Source organism: Mytilus trossulus, chromosome 13 (genome assembly GCF_036588685.1).
Source record: "Mytilus trossulus isolate FHL-02 chromosome 13, PNRI_Mtr1.1.1.hap1, whole genome shotgun sequence".
In the NCBI taxonomy this organism is placed as follows: Eukaryota; Metazoa; Mollusca; class Bivalvia; order Mytilida; family Mytilidae; genus Mytilus; species Mytilus trossulus.
Window position 1 is genome coordinate 52,177,297 of NC_086385.1, and position 20,967 is coordinate 52,198,263.

Genomic DNA, 20,967 nt, shown 5'->3' on the forward strand with positions numbered 1-20,967 from the left:
GAATAAGAACTATCTATTAGTATATCAAATGTTAGAAAAAAGTAAAATCACAAAAATACTGTTCTTCGAGGTAAATTCATAACGGAAAGTCCCAAATAAAATGTCAAAATCAAAAAATAAAACACATCAAACGAATGGACAACGACTGTCATACTCATGACTTGGTACAGGCATTTTTTTAATGTAGAAAATGGTGGAGAAATGTTTCGTTATAAAGGTAATACCTCAAAATTGTGAAAAGTAATTATAAAACAAAATTAGAATAAAAGTTCATTGATTGACAGTAACAGTAAAAATAGAACATTCAAAATCATAGAACATACAAAGATGACAAACAGAAATTAGAAATAACTATTGAAATTAGAATTAGATTAAACAGATAAAATTTTATCTGTGATAAGTTTATTAACAACTCCTGGGTCGATGACAGTGCTGGTGGAGTTTTAGTTCCGCGAGGGTATCACCATCCCAGTAGTCAGCACCTCTGTGCTGAAATGAATTATCATTGATACGGTCATTCTTATAAATTACCTGTTTTCAAAATACTTCGGCTTTATTACCTCAGGAATAGATTACCTTACCTGTATAATACAAAACTTTTGGGAATTTTGGTCATCAATGCTCTTCAACTTCCTGTTTTATTTGGCATTTTTAATTTTTCTGGATTTGAGCGTCACTGCTGAGTCTTTTGTAGACGAAATGCGCGTCTGACGTAAATACAAAATTTAATCCTGGTACCTATGATGATTTTATTTTCATTAATTACATCAAGTTAAAAAAAAGTCAACAAAGGAGGAAAAATTGCTCAAACATCAAAGTCAAGACTTACAAAAAACTAAGTACATATTTAACATATCTTTAACAATATACTAAAAAGAGTCAACAAAAACTTATGTTTAAGCAACACCAGTATACATTATAATATAGTGGATTCATGTATTTTCTTGGATTTAGGAAAACTTGTTTTTTCATGGATATGTGATTTTTCTGGAATATCCAATCTTTGCATTCGTTGCTGATAATTTAAGATTGTTTTCGTGAATGAACAGGTTATTTCGCCAGAAATACAGTCGAACTCAAAGATCGAAAAACAAATATACAGACAATGATTTGACTTCAAAGATAAAATACAAATAATGTGCATGGAAAACTGTATAATTCAATAATTATATATATAAATATTTTCTATAGACAAATATTTCTGTTTTGAATATATATTTATCTTTTACGCATTTATGTGTTACTTCTTGAACATGTCTATTAATCTCATGAATATATATATATACAACTCGTCTAAACATCAACACCAACAATGTTAGATCTGTAAATTTGCTTTCGCAAATTTTTGGTTCTTCCCTCGCCGGGATTCGAACCCATGCTACTGTGATATCGTGACACCAAATCGCCTGCACTGCAGCCGTCCCGCTAGACCACACGACCACCTGGGCTCTCAAAAAAAGAGCCTTCGCTGGCCATATGTTACCTTTCCACGTCAGTTTTAATCTAGCGGCGTACTACAGTACATGATATATAAGGAATGAAGATGTTATTGTTACAGATCAGCTAAATTATCTATAGTAAAGTATCCTACAAATTAATGTAAGATACAGTCACAGAAAATAATTATATTCATAAGTACGTCTGAGTCAGTGACAACCCTACAACAGAAAGCAAATTTACAGATCTAACATTGTTGGGTTGATGTTTAGACTAGTTGTATATACATTATGTACACAGCCATGTATCACCATCATTGATGGCGATCCGATGGATAAAAAAATTAAAATAAACGTTGGTTGCTAAATGCACATGAAAGAGCTTCAATATCCTCAAAATGTCAAGATTTGGTAGGAATGGTTAATCCTGAAACATCCGCCCTAAGAGAACTCAGAAAAACTCGAATGAAACGAAATGAAACTGATGTTTTGAAATTGTTTCAGACACCACAAAGCTGGCCAAATCCATTTAAAACATCTCATCGGTTACATGGCTTGTTCTCAAGTTCTGTTGCTTCTTTGGAATTAATGTGCGACCTTCTAAACGCGTATGAAAAGTGAAAATTTGCTTCAGATATTTTCATAACGCAACGGCTAATTCAAAAGTCACCCAATATCTTCTAAACACTCAAAAGAAATTCATTGCTTACATTTGAAAAAAAAAGGAAATAAAAAGCAAGCTGTTAGTGGCTGATTAGAACAACAAAACATTGAGAGCAGATAAAAAAAATGTCGCCAGCTTGTCATAGCCCGGACAAGATAGTTGGTTATGCGATAGGTTCTCCAGTTTGAATAAGGTCCTCTTCCATTGTCTCTTGCAAACTTTGATGGTACACATGTAATGAAAAATTAAAATCTGTCCTGGGTGGTCTTTTAGAAAAAGGTCATTCCTTAGGAAAGCATGTGGATTTTTGATGACATGGCAGTTATTCAATCCATTACTAGGATACCAAGCATTTTTTTCGATTTGGCAATTATTATTTAAAAAATCATCCTTTTAGTTTCGAAACGAGGTCCCGCGTTGATTTTGTCACTGATTAGTATCCCACAATATTCATAAAGAAATTAGTACGGCAGGTCCTTGGGAGTGCAAATCATTACGATAAGTTCTAGACCATCACAATCGTGTTCTTGGGCATGGCAGACATGTTTGTTAGTTGGGGGAAACAAAGTTGCTCTTGTTGAATTCTTTTGTTTTGAAAAGGGTAAACAATCCTATAGATTTACACTTGAATGTATTGATTTATTTGTATCGCATGGAAGTATGTGCAACAAAATATATGTTGAAAATGAAATAGCGTAGAATGGTTTTAGCTTATAATCAAACAAGAAGAAGCCGATAAAAAATGTTTCTTAATGCAAAAACATGTAGCTGACAAAAGTTACGACTCCATTGTCAAAAAACCTTCTGACACTGATGTGGAAGTATTGGCTTACTATTTTCACAGTTGCATATCAATTCTTACATTGTTAGTCAGGAAGATACATCTTCCAAATTGAGATTATTAAATGTGCAATCAATGTGTGCGAAATTTGGTTAGCATGTTTGTGGAAAACTGCCAGGATTTCACGCCAATACAGGTTGTGATTCAGTAAGTGTTTTGTCTGCTAAAGAAAAAAGCAAAGCATTCGGCTTTTTGACGCGTTTTGGGGAGTTTTCAGAAGGTCTATTCCATCTTGTTGAATCCTTTGAAGAGGTTGGCGAAGAGTTGTCAAAACACTCGAGAGGTTTTTGTGTTATATGGCTACGAAATTAAAAATATCGATGAATAAAGATCAGAATAAAAATTGAAATGCAAAAGATGCAATGTTAAAGCACATTAAACTAGCCAACTTTCAGACGAAGATTTGGAAATCTGCTCTTAAACACAACACTGGTCTGTTGCCAAACAACTATGGTATCAATTGGCTCGACCAACCACCAGCGTTAGATGCTTTGATAATTCTGATGTGCTGTTTATGTAAAACTGGTTGTGCCAACAAAAAATGTTCATGTATTTAACAAGGTTTATGCTGAACAGATAGCTGAATGTTAATGCTCGAAAGCTTGTAGATATAAGGATTATCAAATCGTTGATATTGCTAAAGATTACGACGAAGATGTTGGAAATGATGATAATGATAATTCGGTAGATGCAGGTGACCAAACTGATGATGCTTCTATTGATTGACCTTCTGCGTGACCTTAAAATGTGGTGATTCGGTTGGTTTTTTTTTAAATAGAGATTTAGAAACCCTGAGTTTTGTGTGTTTTAATATGTGAGTTTTTCATGAATGTGATGTATAAATTTGTGACAGAATCGTGCATTTCTGGTTGCTTATGTTTGTGTTTGTCGTTGATTCCATGTTTTTGTTTCTTACCTTTAAATTTTTTTTCAACTGCCTTTAGTTACTTTATGCTCTATGTTTCAATGTAAAATAATATACCATTTTATCAAGAAAGTTAGAACGTATACGTCTTTTTATTCAAAATCATGATATTTGGAAATTACGCTCTCTCTTTTTTCTTAGTCCTCTACGATTTAGAAGATAATTAAAAATTAGCCTGCGTTTTAATAAGATATGATTTGTTCCATTTAATAAAAAGAATAGTACTGAATATTTGGTTATTTTTACATTTTCTGTAAATATGTGCAAAACAAAATTTGTATATACCCTTAAAGAAGTCCCTTTTAATCCCTTTTGGACACTTTTTCAAAAGTCTAACACCTCTTAAAATATTCTTCAGATATTACTCTTTAAATTTATACCAACAAAATGCGGTACCCTGGGGTGTAACATCGAACTGAAATTTTGCCCTACCAGCTGATGGACTATAACTTTTAAAACATAGTATTTAATTGCATAGTAATAATAAAACATTTTTCTCCGATTTCAAGTCAAAGTAACCAAAAATAAACTAGAGCAGACAGACATCAAAGCTAAGAAAACTCAATATAACAAATAAATAGTTCTACAGAGCGGGGACTTAATCTAAAATAAGAAAGAAATCTGTTGATTATGGACATTCTCAAATGGAATAAAAATAACAAACAGGGTTTAATATTTTTTATTACAAAAACAATATGAAAGAAAGAGGTTTCATTTCCTTAAACAAATCGAACATCATATGATGTATCAGTATTCTGACATTTTTATGGTAACCATTCAAAAAAAAACCACACACACAACTCTTGAACGTATTTCAGTCCATCAAACAGGTTAATTGTTAACCTACTTCTAAAACTCTCTGACAGAAGCTAAGCATTTCAGATAATATATTCAGAAATATTTTGTTATCACATTGAATTAAAATATAACAGAGAATTTCGAAATTATTGGATATTTTTGAATGATAGCAAATTCGAAGATGTCGAATAACTGCTATTAATCAAATATCATGATTTGTCCATGACTGTTAATTTCCTTTTGTGTCCTTTACATAAGTAAGGCAAAAAGTATGTTCTTGCAGTTAAATGAAATTCAATGTTTTACATTAGAAACATCCTGTTTTTAATTAAAGTCATAAGAAACCTCAAATTAAAAAAAAAATATGCATATGTTTTTATAACTAAATGGATAGTTTTCATTGTACAACTTATGTACATTTACTTTTTTCTGAGGAAAATTCTTTAATTTGTCCACATTTAGAAGAAGTTTACTTATTTTTAATTGCTTGCTTCCAGGAAGCAATTCGCCGACATATTTTCCGTATGCATAGTGACCCGAGCGTAACCCCCCTCGTAAAAATCCGGTGACCACAATACGCATGGATCTGTCATTGAAATAAACAAATATTTGATTATACATGTTAAACACGTGCTCAATACCCATACTTTTTGTGATTTGTTTTCTATAAGGTGACAATCGGTAAAACTCGGCTTAAAACACGGCATTTAATGAGCAGCCATATTTGTTAAATCATAACAAACAGAGAGAAAAAAAATTGACGATTATATCATATATTTGCGAAAATAATGATAAAATCGTGCACAGAGGACTAAGTTTATGATGTATACATGCATTGGTTCAAGAATTGGACAAACATTATTTTTCACCACTCACTCGTTTCATATGACTTTAACATTTTTGTTTTAGGGAATCGTAAATAAAAAAGAAAGCATGCTTGGTATATAAAACTGTTTTTCCTCTATGGATAATAACTATTATTTATACTCAAAAACCATATCAAAAAGTCACAAAAACTTATACAATATTGATCAAATTTTTTTTTTTCGTTAATTTTCTGTCCTGATAATATTTTGACAGTAACCTTGCAGTATTGAGATATATAAGAATGTTCTGTGTGCTTTACAACAGTCTTTACAAAATATAGATGCGGGTATATGGGACACATAATCTTGTGAGTTCGATATCAGGATACCTTTGTTTTTACAGTGAGTGATATTTTAAGATTGATACATATCAAAGTAGTGAAAAAGGATAAAAGAAACTCTGACATAGTAGTGAAAAATCAGAAAAAAATTAAGTTAGGTAATAGAGTCCGTTCAGGATGAAGGTCGGAAAATTTAGATCGTAACTGGAAAATGACGATTTGTTGGATAGGAACAGATATTGTTCCATCGACGAACTATGCAAAGAGTTGTTGTAACGGTTCTTAACGTATACAGACCATTTCACTGTCTCTACATGCTCCATATTGACAGGAATTGGCTGCGAACTTGTGTTTACTCAAAGTTGATCATCACGCGATAACTTGCATAAATGCAAATAACAAAAACGGAACTATCCCTTATTTCAAAATTCTAATATACTGTTTCTGTTTATTCGCTAATTAAAATAACCAGTATCGATATCGAACTGAAAAGATTATGATTCCCATATACCCGAAAGTCAACACTAAGGTTTGCAGATTATCTTCTTTTCTTCGTATAAGCTTCCTCTGGTAGGAACACCCCTCTTTTGAGGGTAATATGGTTAAAAGTCTAACTATATACACACTCCAAGAATATATACACTTGCTTAAAATCTAAAATAGACTTTAAATAAAAAGTTTTTAAGATTATTCTTTTAGTTAGAGAATCAAAGTGTGTGAAAATCAGGCCTGTCTAATTATTTATTCTACTTTAAAAAAAAAAAAAAAAATTTCAATTCAGCCTGACAATCAATAGAGAAGTGAAAGATAACAGACAGACATTCCAATCCAAATGTCGAAAATAAGCAGACAACACCATAACTAAATTAAAAAACGATCAATAGACAAACAATAGTATACCAAACACAACACAGAACACTAAAGACTGAGAGAGACAAAGATCTAAAGTGTTCAAGAAGGGTAGGCAGATCCTGATTCAAATGTAACAACCGTCGCGTTTCTCGTTTTATTATTACAAATCCGGTAATAAGTAATTGACTAAGCTATGTACTTACACATCCCGTCATTGTGTTATTGTTCGACGATCCATTTTGTATTCTTGTCTTTTTTGTAGTTTTTGCTAATATGCTGTGTCTATGTTACTTTTTGTGTTTCTTTGGTACCTATGACGTTGCTCTGTATTAGTAATTGTGATATTTGTATCATGGTAAACTTTTTGTAGTCTTGTCTTCATTTTTGCCTATGTGCTTTGTCTATATATATAGATATAGGAAGATGTTGTATGAGTACCAATGGGACAAATCTCTATCCAAGAAACAATTTATAAAAGTAAACCATTATGGGTCAAGGTACATTTTTTTGGTTTTTAAAGTGATGAAGATTATAATACAATGTTGACTGATGTACCCCTTTATTTGAAATGTGTACCTATTATATCTGTTGTTTGGTTTATTCGTTTAATATGCTTGCGCCTGTGATTTTGTCTTTTAGCAACGAGTTCAGTATTTTTGTTATTTTACTTTTTATATATTAGAAATTTCTACTCATTCTGTCATCAGTAATTAAATTAATTACTACGTGCAAAAGGTGCTTATGTAAAGCAGTCATTTTTATCAACAGGGAACGGGAATATCCGAGATGAAAGCTGGATGCAAGTTTCTCTTGTGTCATCGACATGTATGACCATAATTCGCAAATGACCATCCAAATGTTCTAGTTGAACCAACATAAATTAATCGTGTACACGTTTGTTTATGAGTTTACCAGCTCATCCCTGTGTCTACCTTACACAAATCAAACAAATTTTTTTGTGGAACTTAAAGGATTGGATTGTGTGGGTCTTATCTTTTCAAAAACATGCCTTGCCATATTTTATTGCATATCAACGGAAATCGTTTTATCACACCAATACTTAATGAAATGTCGAACAAATAAATAATGCATCTGCAAATCATTTACTTGAAAGTACAGAGCATAATGTTTTCATGAACATAGAATATTCCCCCTAATTAAAATTCAAGGGGAAGGGTATGACTGTAAATGAGACAACTATCCACAATAATTCGAATTACATAGATATCAATGTACCATTGAAAGCAACGCTTGTAATTTTATCTTATCATAAGAGATAAATGTGTATACCATTTTTGTTTTCATTTATTTAATTTAGCATTGTACTACAAGACATGGATTCTCTTTCAGCTCCGCTTCAAATGGATTTTTCCTTGGTATACAGTCTACATCATTCCTAGTACCATATCGTCGGATTTCAACAGATTCTGTTTTGCCGTCTTTTTCCACAGAATCTATCCTTACTGCATTATTAACTGCCATTCCTGGGCTTTCGTCATGGTAGTTATATGGCAATAGAAAGAAGCTACGAGACATACCTGTTGTGTGCGTCACGGGTAAGTCTTCCTTCTGAGGAATATGGTGCATGCCCATTGATACCCATGCAACTAGGTCCTGTCAATGAAAATGTACCACTGTAGACGATTATTCCAGTAATTTAGCTACTGTGGATTCATTTATTTTATAGTTTGTACCAATTTTAGTAGATTTATGCCATTACATTTCATGGTATTGCAAAAGTCTACAAACAACCTTCTGAGAAAATTGTACTTCGTTCAGCATTTAAGGTGGAAGACCTTGGTTAAGGGAGATAACTGTTTAAATCAGTTATGTGTTTGTAAAAGTCACATTTCATCAATGTATTTTAAGCATTGACCTGAAACAGATCGAAAATAATCTATGTAACCTAGAAGCTTAAAATATATCTATGAAAATGGTTGACACAAACGTACTGATGATTTTAAGAGTTATTTCCCTTAACTTAGGTCTACCTCCTTAAATTGGTGGTTCTTCTGTATCTTTGAAATCCTTGAAAATATGTATCCGACGAAAAAGGACGAATCCTCACTACTTCAGTTATTGAGTTAAAATCATAAACTGAATGATATAAAAATAAAATGAAAACCATACTTGAACATCTGAATATATATCCTGGATTTACCTTTATGAAAAAGGCTCAAAGCCGATTTTTTTTTAAATCAAAGAATATGAAAGAGCCTAATCAGTTTCAGATTTTTTGACAAGTTAGGACCTTTAAATAATAGTTGAATCCATCTATATAAGAGATATAAATGAATATTAATTTCTTTGTTCAACGTAAGACTTGTATTTTTTGCAAATACCCCTCCATAACATGATATATCTGTTTAAGTACACCGAATACATTTTAATTTAAACTCTATGTACTAGGAAAAGGAAATATTTATTTGAGGACATAAGTACTATCATAAAATATACCGCGGAAACTTTACATGTACTTATACGCGTTTGCGCTGTCTTAATGTAACGTCATATTCGAAAAAAAAATGGCGGGAAGATGCTCGCGAGGGTAAAATAGGAATATCTAAAATGGCAAATACCATGGTATTTGATGCAAATTCACCGGCAGTGGTGGAAATCAGGCAAATTCGTTTGAAATGAGGAAAATATATTAGAATATGCGAAAAATACACTGGCTATCAACCTATCAAAATCCTGCTTTCTTATATAAGGTGTAATTATCATATTAAGACCCGAACTTAACTTTAAACTATTCATAGAATTATAAATACCAGCATTTATACTCAACCATTTGCGCATTTGATCAATCGATGTAACTTCAGTGATGTTCAAGTTAAAAAGTCAGCGTAAGGCCGTAGACTGCTAAAAATGTGTTATATTTATGTGTATATGATTCTCATGTAATGAAATATTGTATATTTTGTATTTTAAGAGTTTGCATTAGTTATGTTCCAGTTATTCATAGTTTTTTTTTTAAAAGAATATTTTCATATGTATCGCAGCTTTGTCATGTTTTGTTTAAAACGTTACCGTTAGAACAATATTTGTTTAAGCGTGAACCCGAAAGTGTACATATATATGTTTATGAGTTATTTACTGGAAGAGTTTATATAGATATAGGAAGATGTGGTGTGAGTGTCAATGTGATATGCATACATCAGGAATAGCATTTTAGAGTAAATATTTTTAGTCGAGAACTCATATATAATTTTGCAGAGTTTGACGTTATGGTTTAGGACTATTTCCGGTAAATTATGAATAAATACCGTATGATAGTTGACTTTAAATTCATACTTTGCATGCCATGCCATCAAAGGCAGATATGTAAACTGGCCTGTTTTGAGCAGACATGTCAATAGAACAATTCTAGATCTGATTTATCACATAAAAAGCTTCTCTTCTTCAAACTAATCAAGAATACTGTGAAGGGAGTTAAAAAACATAACTGAAGACTAAACAGTAAAGCCAAAAGCAGTAACGACATTGAATCAATAAAAAAACAACTAAAGAATACGACAGTGGTAAAACATGACATTTACCCCCCCCCCCCTTTTCCAGTTTGAATTAATTTGAGTTCATGGAGTTCAAAAGGACAGAAATATGACATTTGTTTCTCTTTTATGGCCATGTATTTCAAGGACGAATTTAGTAAAAATGCACTAGAAATTAACAATTAAGAGAATACTATATAATATGCTTACATTCTTACCCAAAGGTATCCCAAGATTTCCTAACTACAAGATACGAAGAAACTGGAGATAAACCTTTTCTAATTCAGGATTGGGTAACTACATAATAGAATGTTTTGAAATTCTTTCCAATTGTCTTATTCTATGATCCTAAGAAAGACTGGGTAGATGTCAATCACAGACACAAGTAAAATAAAAAATATATACTAGTACATGTACTCAACATACTAAACTCCAAGGCAAAATCAAAACGCAAAGTCCTTAATTAAAGAGCAAAATAAAAAAGCTTAAACACATCAAACGCATGGATAACATCTGTCATATTCCTGAATTGGTACAGGCATTTTTTTAATGTCGGAAATGGTGGATCGAAACTTGTTTTGAAGCTAGCTAAACCTCTCACTTGTTTGATAATTGTATCAAATTCCATTATATTGACAACTGAGAGTGAACAAAACAAACAGAACTAAATACTTTACCTCATCTACAATATTTTCGTCATCGTCGATGAATTGTTGAAAAGTGAAGACAGGGTTCTTAGAATGTGCAAATAAGCTGCTACTTGCTGGTTCGCTGTCTTTGTACTTTGTAACTGCCACTTGATATTGTGACCAGCTTACAGCTGGGTTGTTACCGTCATTTGGAGGTAATATGTTTTTGACCATTCCATTATTCACTAATCGATATCCTGCCGAATTTCCAAACTTGTCTTTTGCATTATTATTAACAAAGGTTAAATACTTTGGAGAGTTGAAGTCAAATTTGGTAGCTCCTTGTAACTCCGAATGTTTTAGTCGTTTAACAAACATATTTTGAACGATAGTGGCATCAGGATCCTCGCTTACTTCATTTGGAGTAACAACAGGTTCAATGTCAAGGGTTTCAAATCTGTTTTTCGTACCTTTAATGTCAAGGTCAACTTTATAGTGGAACATGTGCTGATGCAAAGGTGCCATAAGATTATCATCGATTTGGAAACTGAATGGATTTTCCCGTCCATACCACGAGGTCGCCACCATACCGGAAGCTGTTATCTTGGTTTCCATTACGCCATTTTGGTAAAATATGAAATCCATCGTGTAATCATACAGGAGGACGGTCGGAATTGTTCTGACTATCATAACAATAGTCTCAGCACCTTCGTAAAAGCTATGAACAAATTTACGGTACGCATGATGTCTTCGAAGAGGAATACCTTTGTTCAGTTCAAAAACACAAAACGAATGCGCATTGACAATTGGTTCATCGCTTGATTCCATTTTGTAAGAAGAACTAATAAATGTAGCATCGGATGGACAATCAACTCCGGGAACTAAATATTTTGCAAAAGCACCTGTCGTATATCTGTTATCTAGGAAAAAAGCTGTGTATTCCGAAGGCTTATAACCAGAATACATATTTGCAAGTTCCTGGGAACTAATCTCGTATGCAATACGTTCGTTTTTATATCGAATGTCATTGAGCCGTGGTCCTAACAAAGGGGCAACTGCAACATCTAATTCCCAGAAACCATAGGAGATATGTCTGTCGTTTATATTATATCGTTTACCATCGGGGGAAACCTGTTGGGGATCCCTCAAGGGCGTCTTAAATGGAGGAATGCCTCTAGACTTTACAATACGACGAGAATTTTGTGTGACGTCAGGAAACGGTACTTTTTGTATGTCATGCTTATATTTCTGGTAATATTGAAGGACATCTTCTATACATGAAAACAAATGTCCATTAAACCATATTTTTGGGAGCGAGAACTTATCGAGATCCCATTCTACCAAAAAGGCAAAATTTAAAGGTCTCATTAAATTATACTCTACGTCATGTTTTAACGACCAAAAAAATCTTCGTTTTTCAACTCCAGATAATACTGATGTCAACTGATGAACGAAGTTACTAATCAAGCACCTGTCTCCACAGTTTACTAAGCGCCCTCCATATAAATGAAACAACATGTCACCGAGTTTCTTGTCTAAGAATTCTACGACTTCCCCTATGCTGTCTGCTTTATTAGTATAAGGTCTGTCTATAAACGGGAGGGATTTAGGTTGGTATGGAACATGTCTATATCCTGAAGGGTTTGATAGCGGACCAACAACTAATTCTATCACATCTGGTTCTGCTATAGCTCCTCGGAAAATCATAACACGAGCTTCTCGTGCAGGTTGAGGAAATCCATAATCAAGATACTTTAATACATCTTCTTTTGGGGGTAGATATAGATCAGCAACAAAGATATAGTTTGATGTAACTGAAGCCTTTTCAGCGACAGTAAGGTTTAAATTTGTGTCAGAATACAGAAAATCTAGTAGACATTTAATCTCTCTTTCTGTTAAATCACGGAACACAGAGGGATGGTCATTTTCACGTGTATCAATGTTTCCATAGTGATATGAAGGCCGTCTGCAAATCGGCAGTTGGGAATTTTTGGCTGTAAAACAAAAAATAATATTAAGATTTGTTCACTAACGAACTTAAATGAGGAAATTATGTCCCCCACATTCATACCAACACACATATCTAATACATTCGGACGACCAAACATATATTTTTTTTTTATTTAGTATGAAAACTAGATACAAAATTGTTTGTCATCTTTATGCAATCACTTGTGCAGTGTTAGAAACAATGAATGGATTATTAGATTTTGATTTGATTTGATAAAATTTATTCTTTTTTTCTTTATTTTACTTATTGTAATATGCATGTTCAGTTCTACATAAGAAAGATAACCATAGAACATCTTACATTTTTGGCTGCCGTTTAGTATGTAAATTAGTTTTGTTTTAATACATGCTTTTTGTTTCTTGCTAGTAAAATTTTTTACATAACATGCCGAATTCATGCGATAGTATTTTACCAATGTTCATATCGCCACATGTGCATACCCTTGAAGAGCACATGAGTTCACCTCCAGTTTTTGGTTTGGTTCATGGTGTTTAGTTTTGGATTTTCTTTGTACGGTCTTCTGTACTATTGTTTGATTGTTTGTCTTTTTCTTTTTAAGCATGGCGTTGACAAATTATTTTCGATCTGTGAGTTTGACTGTCTCATTAAATAAAGGAATGATAACCCCTTGCATACCGTATTACCTGAGAGATATATACTCTGTAAGCAGGCGCTGACAGAACGGTGCTACATAGACATTTTTTTTCACGAAACAAGTAGGCACAAGTCATACTAAATTGAAGTAGTAGCAGTGATTTTGATTCTTTTGCTTGCATAACGTGTTTTAAAAAATCTTAAAAATCTAAAAGAATTTAATTTTAAATGTATGTGTTTTTTGTGGGTTAAACTTTTTTAAGTGTAGTCCTTGTCTTTTGAGAGAGATTTATTCGCTTGACATAGTGACATAGATTGATGTCACAACTGTTACTTTTCTTCTGGATAACCTGAGATCCTCCCTATGTTTTTGATCAATCTTTATTTTTCTATGTTGTGTTTTGTGTATTATTGTTTAACTGTTTTTTTTTAATGCTGTTCTATTAGAACGAACTCCATATCTAATTTGTTCTTTAATACTTAATACTTAAGGATGTAAATTGTGATGTTTTGGAATTTTTGTTAGATTTGCGGAATCCTCTGGTTTTTACCATTTGAGTGCTTAAAAATTTTTGCCATTAAACCCCATACTTTTATTTTTTATTAGACATCATTTACTTGTATGAGTATAAGCCATCTGTTAAAGTCTTATAATAGTTATCAAAAGTACCAGGATTATAATTTTATACGCCAGACTTATAAAATCGTTGCTATTTTTTTTAGAACTTAAACTTGTCAAAATTAAAGCTACCGAACATTAAAGAGAAGATTTTCCCGCCAAAATTTCAATGGCTAATATCTCGAAAACAAGTACCTTGACCTATGTATTTTTTCTGCTTTGGTTCCTTTATTAATCCCCTTTTGATATATGCTAGTGTTACGGAAAGATTGTTGTATTGTAACTGAGTTGAGAATCTCCTTAAACAGATTTATTAAATACTTACATCCTACTGTCCATTTCTGAAAAGGATTGTAGCACTTCTCACCACGTCTCTGTAAACATTATATTTTTAATTTTCAATGGTGCAATAATCAATTAAAAATGTATTGTAATAATATAATATAGTTTAATTGAAGATACTGTGGATTCATTTATTGTCTTGGGTATCAATTTTCGTGGATTGAAAAATGCCCGCATTTTGGTAGACATTTGAGTTCGTGGTTTTGTCGAAGTCTGCATACATACCTATGGATATTTTCAATTTTTTGAACATTTAAGTTCGTATAACACATGTAAACCCAAAATTATTCTATTGAATTTTTACGAAACAAAACTCATCATAGCTACCAGGATCAAAATTATTTTTTGCGTTTCGTCTTCTAAAGACTCATCAGTGACTTTAGAATCAACAAAAGTAATATGGACAAATAAAGTACGAATTTGAAGAACATTTATGACCCAAAATTACGAATGGTTTTGCCAGAAGGGCATTGAGGACCAAACATTTCTAAGTTTGGGCTTACATGCACAAAAGCACGTTGCACAAAGTATGTTTTCTATTCAATCATCTTCTCAAACAATAACATTACATTGTCATATTTGTATAAAAAAAGAACTAAGACACTACAGAAACATAACACCAAAATGTATCACACACAGAAATAAACTATAATATTACAATGGTCGTTTTCCTAACTTGATACAGGACTTGTGCAGAAAAAATGGTGGGTTGAACCTGGTTTTGTGTCTAGCCGAACCTCCCGCTTCTATGACAATAACGCAATGTGAATATCACATCATTTTATGATAATTTTTCATTAGAGTATTTTAATTATTATATAAACCAACACATGTTCAAATTAGTTAGACACGTCTTTTATGTTGTGACCGTTTACCATTAGCAGTTAAAAGCAACCCTCATCAGACCTATACGACCAACATTTGTTAAACACAAATCGTTGAACTAGTTGAAACTGAAAAAAAATAAACTATAACAAAATTTAAAGACAAAACCTTAAAGTTCATAAAATTTTGCTTACAATAGTCATTAGGTTCAATTTCGACAGACTATGCTCAAAGCAACGTTCATGAATTATTGCATTGCAAATATTCATACAACTTTTCATAAAACATTTAGGTTCATCATAAGGAATTGAAAAATATGGCCGTGTTTACGCCTCAAAAATTACTATGAGTACAGACAAACTGGTACATCCAGGAAAGTTTTAAGGCATGGCAGGAACTAGATATATAACAGTTATATGAAGTCTACGTTTCAGAAAATTAAAAACTTACCTGCATTTTGATGTGCATTTTTTTCCAGTCTGCAGAAGATGGCAAAATAAACAAACACCCGAGTTTCATTTGATACGGTCCACTCAGTTACACAGTTTAAACCTGTTAAATCACCTATTGTCTACAGGTGTCTATTGTCCATCTATTGTCCATTTAAATCAATACTACTCACAACATTGATTATATGAGGGGAGCTTCTCAATCGTTTTCACTACTTAGTTAATTTTTGCACCTTCTGCAGGAACGAAAAAAAAATGGATAGCAAAATCTAGAAAAGTTTATAATTTTCTGAAACATAAAATGCATTTAAAATTTATATATCTAGTTCCTGCCATCACTCAAAACTGTTCCAGGTGTATAGGTTAGTCTGTGCTAAAATATGGGGTGTAAATACGGCCATTTTAGCTAAAAGGTTATGATGAACCTTAAATAAAGAATTATTGCAGTCATTTAGTCAACTTGAACATTCATTAAAAAAATAAGGTCAACAATGATATGTGAAACAAGGTAGACACCACTCATACATATTCGATAACTGATCTCGACTGATCCAAAATTTATACAGGTAAACACGATGATTTACATGTATGTATAACTTAAACATGAAATCAAACAGACCTTGAAAAATCATATAATATCACACGTGATTGAGGCTATTTTTAATTATTTTTATATCGGGTTATCTGACCATTGGAAAATTAGTACTGTACAAAAATTATAGAATATTCTGCCGACAGCTTCCGCGATCAAAGAAATCACAAAAAAAATGAAATTTTATATATTTTTCAAGATAACCAATGATAATCTGTTTACCTCTTTTTCATCATCGAAAAAACGTTGTCAATTTCATTGACAACGCCACATGTCCCTTAGTTTCTAACGATAATTTAGCATATTGGATCCACTGAGAAAGGAAAAAATCAGTCAGCAAGATCAAAGGAAAATTTCGTAAAATGGCGGAAACGATGTGCATTATATGCTGAATTTTTCAAAACCATATGCTGGTCGTAATGTATCTATAACCTATTTTTTCTGTATGTATGTTATAATAAAGACGCTTGAATTACTGGTTGGCTGTTATTACCAGAGAGCGATCAAAATAACTAGTGATAAATAAACTCATTATATAATTCAGGAGCGGGTTTAGTCTAATAAGGAGTCATCAATGACGCTCTAACCAAAAACGTAAAAAGGGACAAATCAAGAACGATGTTTTAGAACGTGGATGAAACTAAGTAGTTAAGGGTTTTTCAGAATACAGCTTAGCTGATATATTCCTTTGGTAGAAACTCCTTTGCAATTTGAATATTTGGGTTATTTTTAAAATTTAAAAGATTTTTAACTTACGCATTTTGCTTTCTGTGTAGTTGCAGTAGAAAAGAACATGCAGAACAGGAGAACACTTAGCATCATACTCATTTTCTCAGGCACAACTCAGAAACAAATGTCAAACTTTATATACTGTGTGTAGGAATCAAAGCTTAACTAATGATTTTCGAAACACATTTCTGTTAAGTGAATTCTAATTGTAGCAAACTAATAAATGAAATGAAGTCGAAAATATACGGTCTTTGGAATGCTTGGTGGGATCACTTATGTATAGGCTAAAAAAAACTGTACTATTTCAATTCAACTGAACAAATGCTGGGTTCATTTAACTAAGTACCTTGATATCATATACTAGGAGTTTAAAATATATTGTTCCATCATAAAATTATATTAGGCATGCATATACTCTTATTAATTTTCTTTTTTGGCTGATTCTGAAAAGATCAAAATTAACTAGGCGGTAAACAGCATGTGCTATGATTGAGAACATTAAGTGTATATGATCTTTTATATAACTTTATAAATCTATGTACTGTTTTAGCCATAAACATTAATAAACTTTCAAGGCGTTCCAATCTTATTCACAAAAGAATTCATTATATATCGAGGAAGTCATATATTATTTTGTGGATGTTACTGGTATAGGTGGCACGATAGTATTTACATTCCGGAATTAGATTAGTCTTTTGTGTACCCTGCTTAGTCAATGTTTCTGAACTGTGCGATTGGACAGTATCTACTGAATGTACTTTCCCAAACCGAGGTATGAAGCAGGTGTAGAAAAGAAGAAATAATTTTTGATAGAAGTGAAAATTAATTTTTTAATTATTTTTCTTAATTCTTTTTCACACCATGATAAAAGACCTAAAGGCACTAGCAACCTTAGATTTTTAAACAAAGCGAAAACGTTAAATTGTCATCATACATATTCAAATTCGTTTTTGATTAAAATAATGAAAGTACTGTCGTTTACTTAGTATGGATTATTAGAAAAAAGTGTAAAATACATACAAAATTCTGACCTCCGAGGAAAATTCAAACCAGAATGGCCCTCATCAAATGGCAAAACCAAAAGCTCAAACACATCAAACGAATGGACAACATTGTAAGAAAAGGGTGAACATTCTAAAAAGGCTATAATTATCCCTATGGGGCAGGAAATACTACCGCGCCACCAATAAATGAATTAAGGCGACAGTAGTAAGAGATATTCAAATATTGAAGCCGAGTAGAAAGAAAAAAATCAAGGTAACAGAAACGGAGGAAATTAGAATAACTCTTAAAAGAGATAACCGCTGCAAGGAAAGCGTCTCCTGCTAAAATATAATGTTAAGTTATTAACGAAGGACAAATTCCCAATTGAATTGTATGCAAAATGTGGAAAATTAAAAAATGAAATATTTTACAAAATGAAAATTACTTCAATCAACAGAAACTGGTATAAAATTTAAAACTTCCCTTTCTTTCAAAGTCTGAACAGTTTATTTGGTAAATGTAAAGTGAGTCTGTAATGTTAATATATCAGTGTCATGATTAGTTAGCTCTTTTTTTGAAATAAGATATAAAAAATGCATCGCACACGTAACAATGATGTAGCTCGTGTTTTGTGTATTAGGAAGTGTTAATATCATATATTATTTTAAGCAGTATATTTATGTATTCATTCATTTTCGATATACATAAGAAATTATTGTATATTTAATATACTAGTATATATATAATACATTTCTCTTATTCTATGGACATTTTCCCTTTCCGAACCAATTGTATAAGAATATTTAATCAACGCGTGGTTGCCGGTGATCTTCAAAGGTCATTGGATGATTTTAAGGGTCATAACCTTTTTATCTAACTATGCTAACAGGTGTTAATGAAATTGACAACGTCGTGGAATGTGAAAAGCACATAATCTATATATTAACTTATTTATGTTAAAAGGTCTTTAAAAAGTTTGACGCCTACAAACATACTGATTTGTGACTTTTTTCAAAATCTTTTGGACGCAAATAACCTTCAGAATAAATTTCCTATACGTGGAATTAGTGTACCAAGACAGGAAAATGGCAGTTGTTTCCCGTCAATTCCGTTGGGTAATGTGTTGGAACGTCCGAATTTGCAATGTGTTATGGACTTTTACCATTTTCGATTAAACTTAAGGAGTCATTAAAACAATTCAGAATAAGCATGTAGGAAATAGAGATAAAAAAGGGGGATATTATATTACGTATAAACAAGTCGATAACCTAGTAAAAGCATTTGTATTAATATATAATATGTATTTATATTTTCCATTATTTGTTTTCTCTCTAGTTTCTTCTACTTATTGTTAACATAACATTATAGCCAATGACGTCAACTGCAAATATCCTATGCTATGTTTAAAGTCTGACCAATCTGTCTGTGCAGTATGTCAAATTGCATTGAATCATCTGATTTTCCCATCATATAGTGTGATGATGGTCTTATATAATTTACCTTCGTCAATATCTAATGTCTTTATATGCTGTACAATCATGTTTTACTGAAATTCTAAAAACAACTAATATTTTTGTACAAACAGTTTTTTAGTTTAGACTATACACGATCAAAGATTTTGTTCGATTTAAGCTAGGTTCACACTGCCGATCAGATCAACTCAATCAAGCACGATCAAGACAAATTACGTGATCGGGAGACTGGTCTGATACAATCGACAAGGATGTTCGGGATAGTCTACCTTAAAATAGATTCACACTGCTGATCAGATCAACTCGATCAAGCCCGATCAAGACAAATTACGTGATCGGGAGACTGGTGTGATTCAATCAACAAGGGTGTTCGGGATAGTCTACCTTACTCGTCATCGATCTGACTTTCTAGCCGTGAGTTTTTGACCTGTCAAAAACAATCGAGTAAGGACCGAAAAGCAAGCCACTCGAGAAGAGATCGAGAAGTCGTCGAGTAGCGGTCGAATTGATCGGGAAAAGTTCGTGTAGAGATCAGTACTCAATCATTTCGACCGTTGCTCGACTAAAGTCCGTTCATTTCCAGATTAACTCGACCAATGTCCGATCTCTTCCAGATCACTTCGACTATATTTATTTCATCCAAGACCAACTCGACCAATACCCGACCCCCTCGCGACCCCATTCGACCACTCTTCGATCTCTAAGAAGAGATCGGACATTGGTAGAGTTAATATTGAAATGATCGGACTTTAGTCGAGCAAAGGTCGAAATAATCGAGTCCTGATCGGTATTTTTTTTTGTATTCCGACCAACTCGATCTCTTCACGATCCTTTCCCGATCAATTCGACCGCTACTCGACGACTTCTTGAGTGACTTGCTTCTCGATGCCTACTCAAATGTTGTTGACATGTCAAAACCTCTCGTGTAGACAGTCAGATCAATGCCGAGCATTCGTGTCGAGTGAGCCAGACTTGTCTCCCGATCACGTGATTTGTCTTGATCGGGCTTGATAGCGTTAATCTGATCGGCAGTGTGAACCTAGCTTAAACTACGACAGATTTTTGAACAAAGTTTAGACATTTTATGTTGAAATCATTTTAATTCCCAAAATCGTTCAGATTTTATGAATCTATTAATTTTTTTACACAAAGCTTAACAAGAACGTTTCATTGCTCTATTTCTTTTATATTTTATGAATGGGCAATTAAATAAAAGAAACTGTAGTATACCGCTGTTCGAAATTCATAAATCGATTAAGAAAACACAAAACCGGGCCACAATCTAAAACCGAGGAAAACGCATCAAAAACAAGAGAACTACGACACAACAAAAACACAACATCAAAATGCAACACACACAGAAACGAACCAAAATATGACAATGGGCATTTTCCTGACTTGACACAGGACATCCCAAGAAAAAAATGGTGTGTTAAATCTGGTTTTGTAACATGCCAAACATCCCGCTTTAATGGAAATGTTAAACATAACATTAAAATGACAACATTACATGAAAGGACTACAATACAAATAAATGGGAGAAAATATAGGACAGAGAAACACACGA

General features: G+C 32.7%; 1 protein-coding gene across 1 annotated transcript; it reads right to left on the reverse strand.

The window, feature by feature from the left end:
* Window positions 1-7,977: 7,977 nt before the first annotated feature.
* On the reverse strand, window positions 7,978-19,468 carry LOC134694461 (putative amine oxidase [copper-containing]). Its single transcript, XM_063555473.1, has 3 exons — window positions 19,429-19,468; window positions 10,832-12,777; window positions 7,978-8,277 (listed from the first exon to the last, which is right to left on the reverse strand). Exons 1-3 carry the CDS (start codon window positions 19,466-19,468, stop codon window positions 7,978-7,980), a joined length of 2,286 nt encoding a protein of 761 aa, XP_063411543.1.
* Window positions 19,469-20,967: the final 1,499 nt, after the last annotated feature.

What these genes read in the sequence shown, in the direction of transcription:
- LOC134694461 (XM_063555473.1), bottom strand. Translation starts at nt 19,468, where the DNA reads ATGATTGTACAGCATATAAAGACATTAGATATTGACGAAG. An exon ending in GACATTAGATATTGACGAAG is followed by an intron (nt 12,778 to 19,428) that starts GTAAATTATATA and finishes TTTGTTTTACAG; the next exon opens with CCAAAAATTCCCAACTGCCG. An exon ending in ACGAAAATATTGTAGATGAG is followed by an intron (nt 8,278 to 10,831) that starts GTAAAGTATTTA and finishes TTTCATTGACAG; the next exon opens with GACCTAGTTGCATGGGTATC.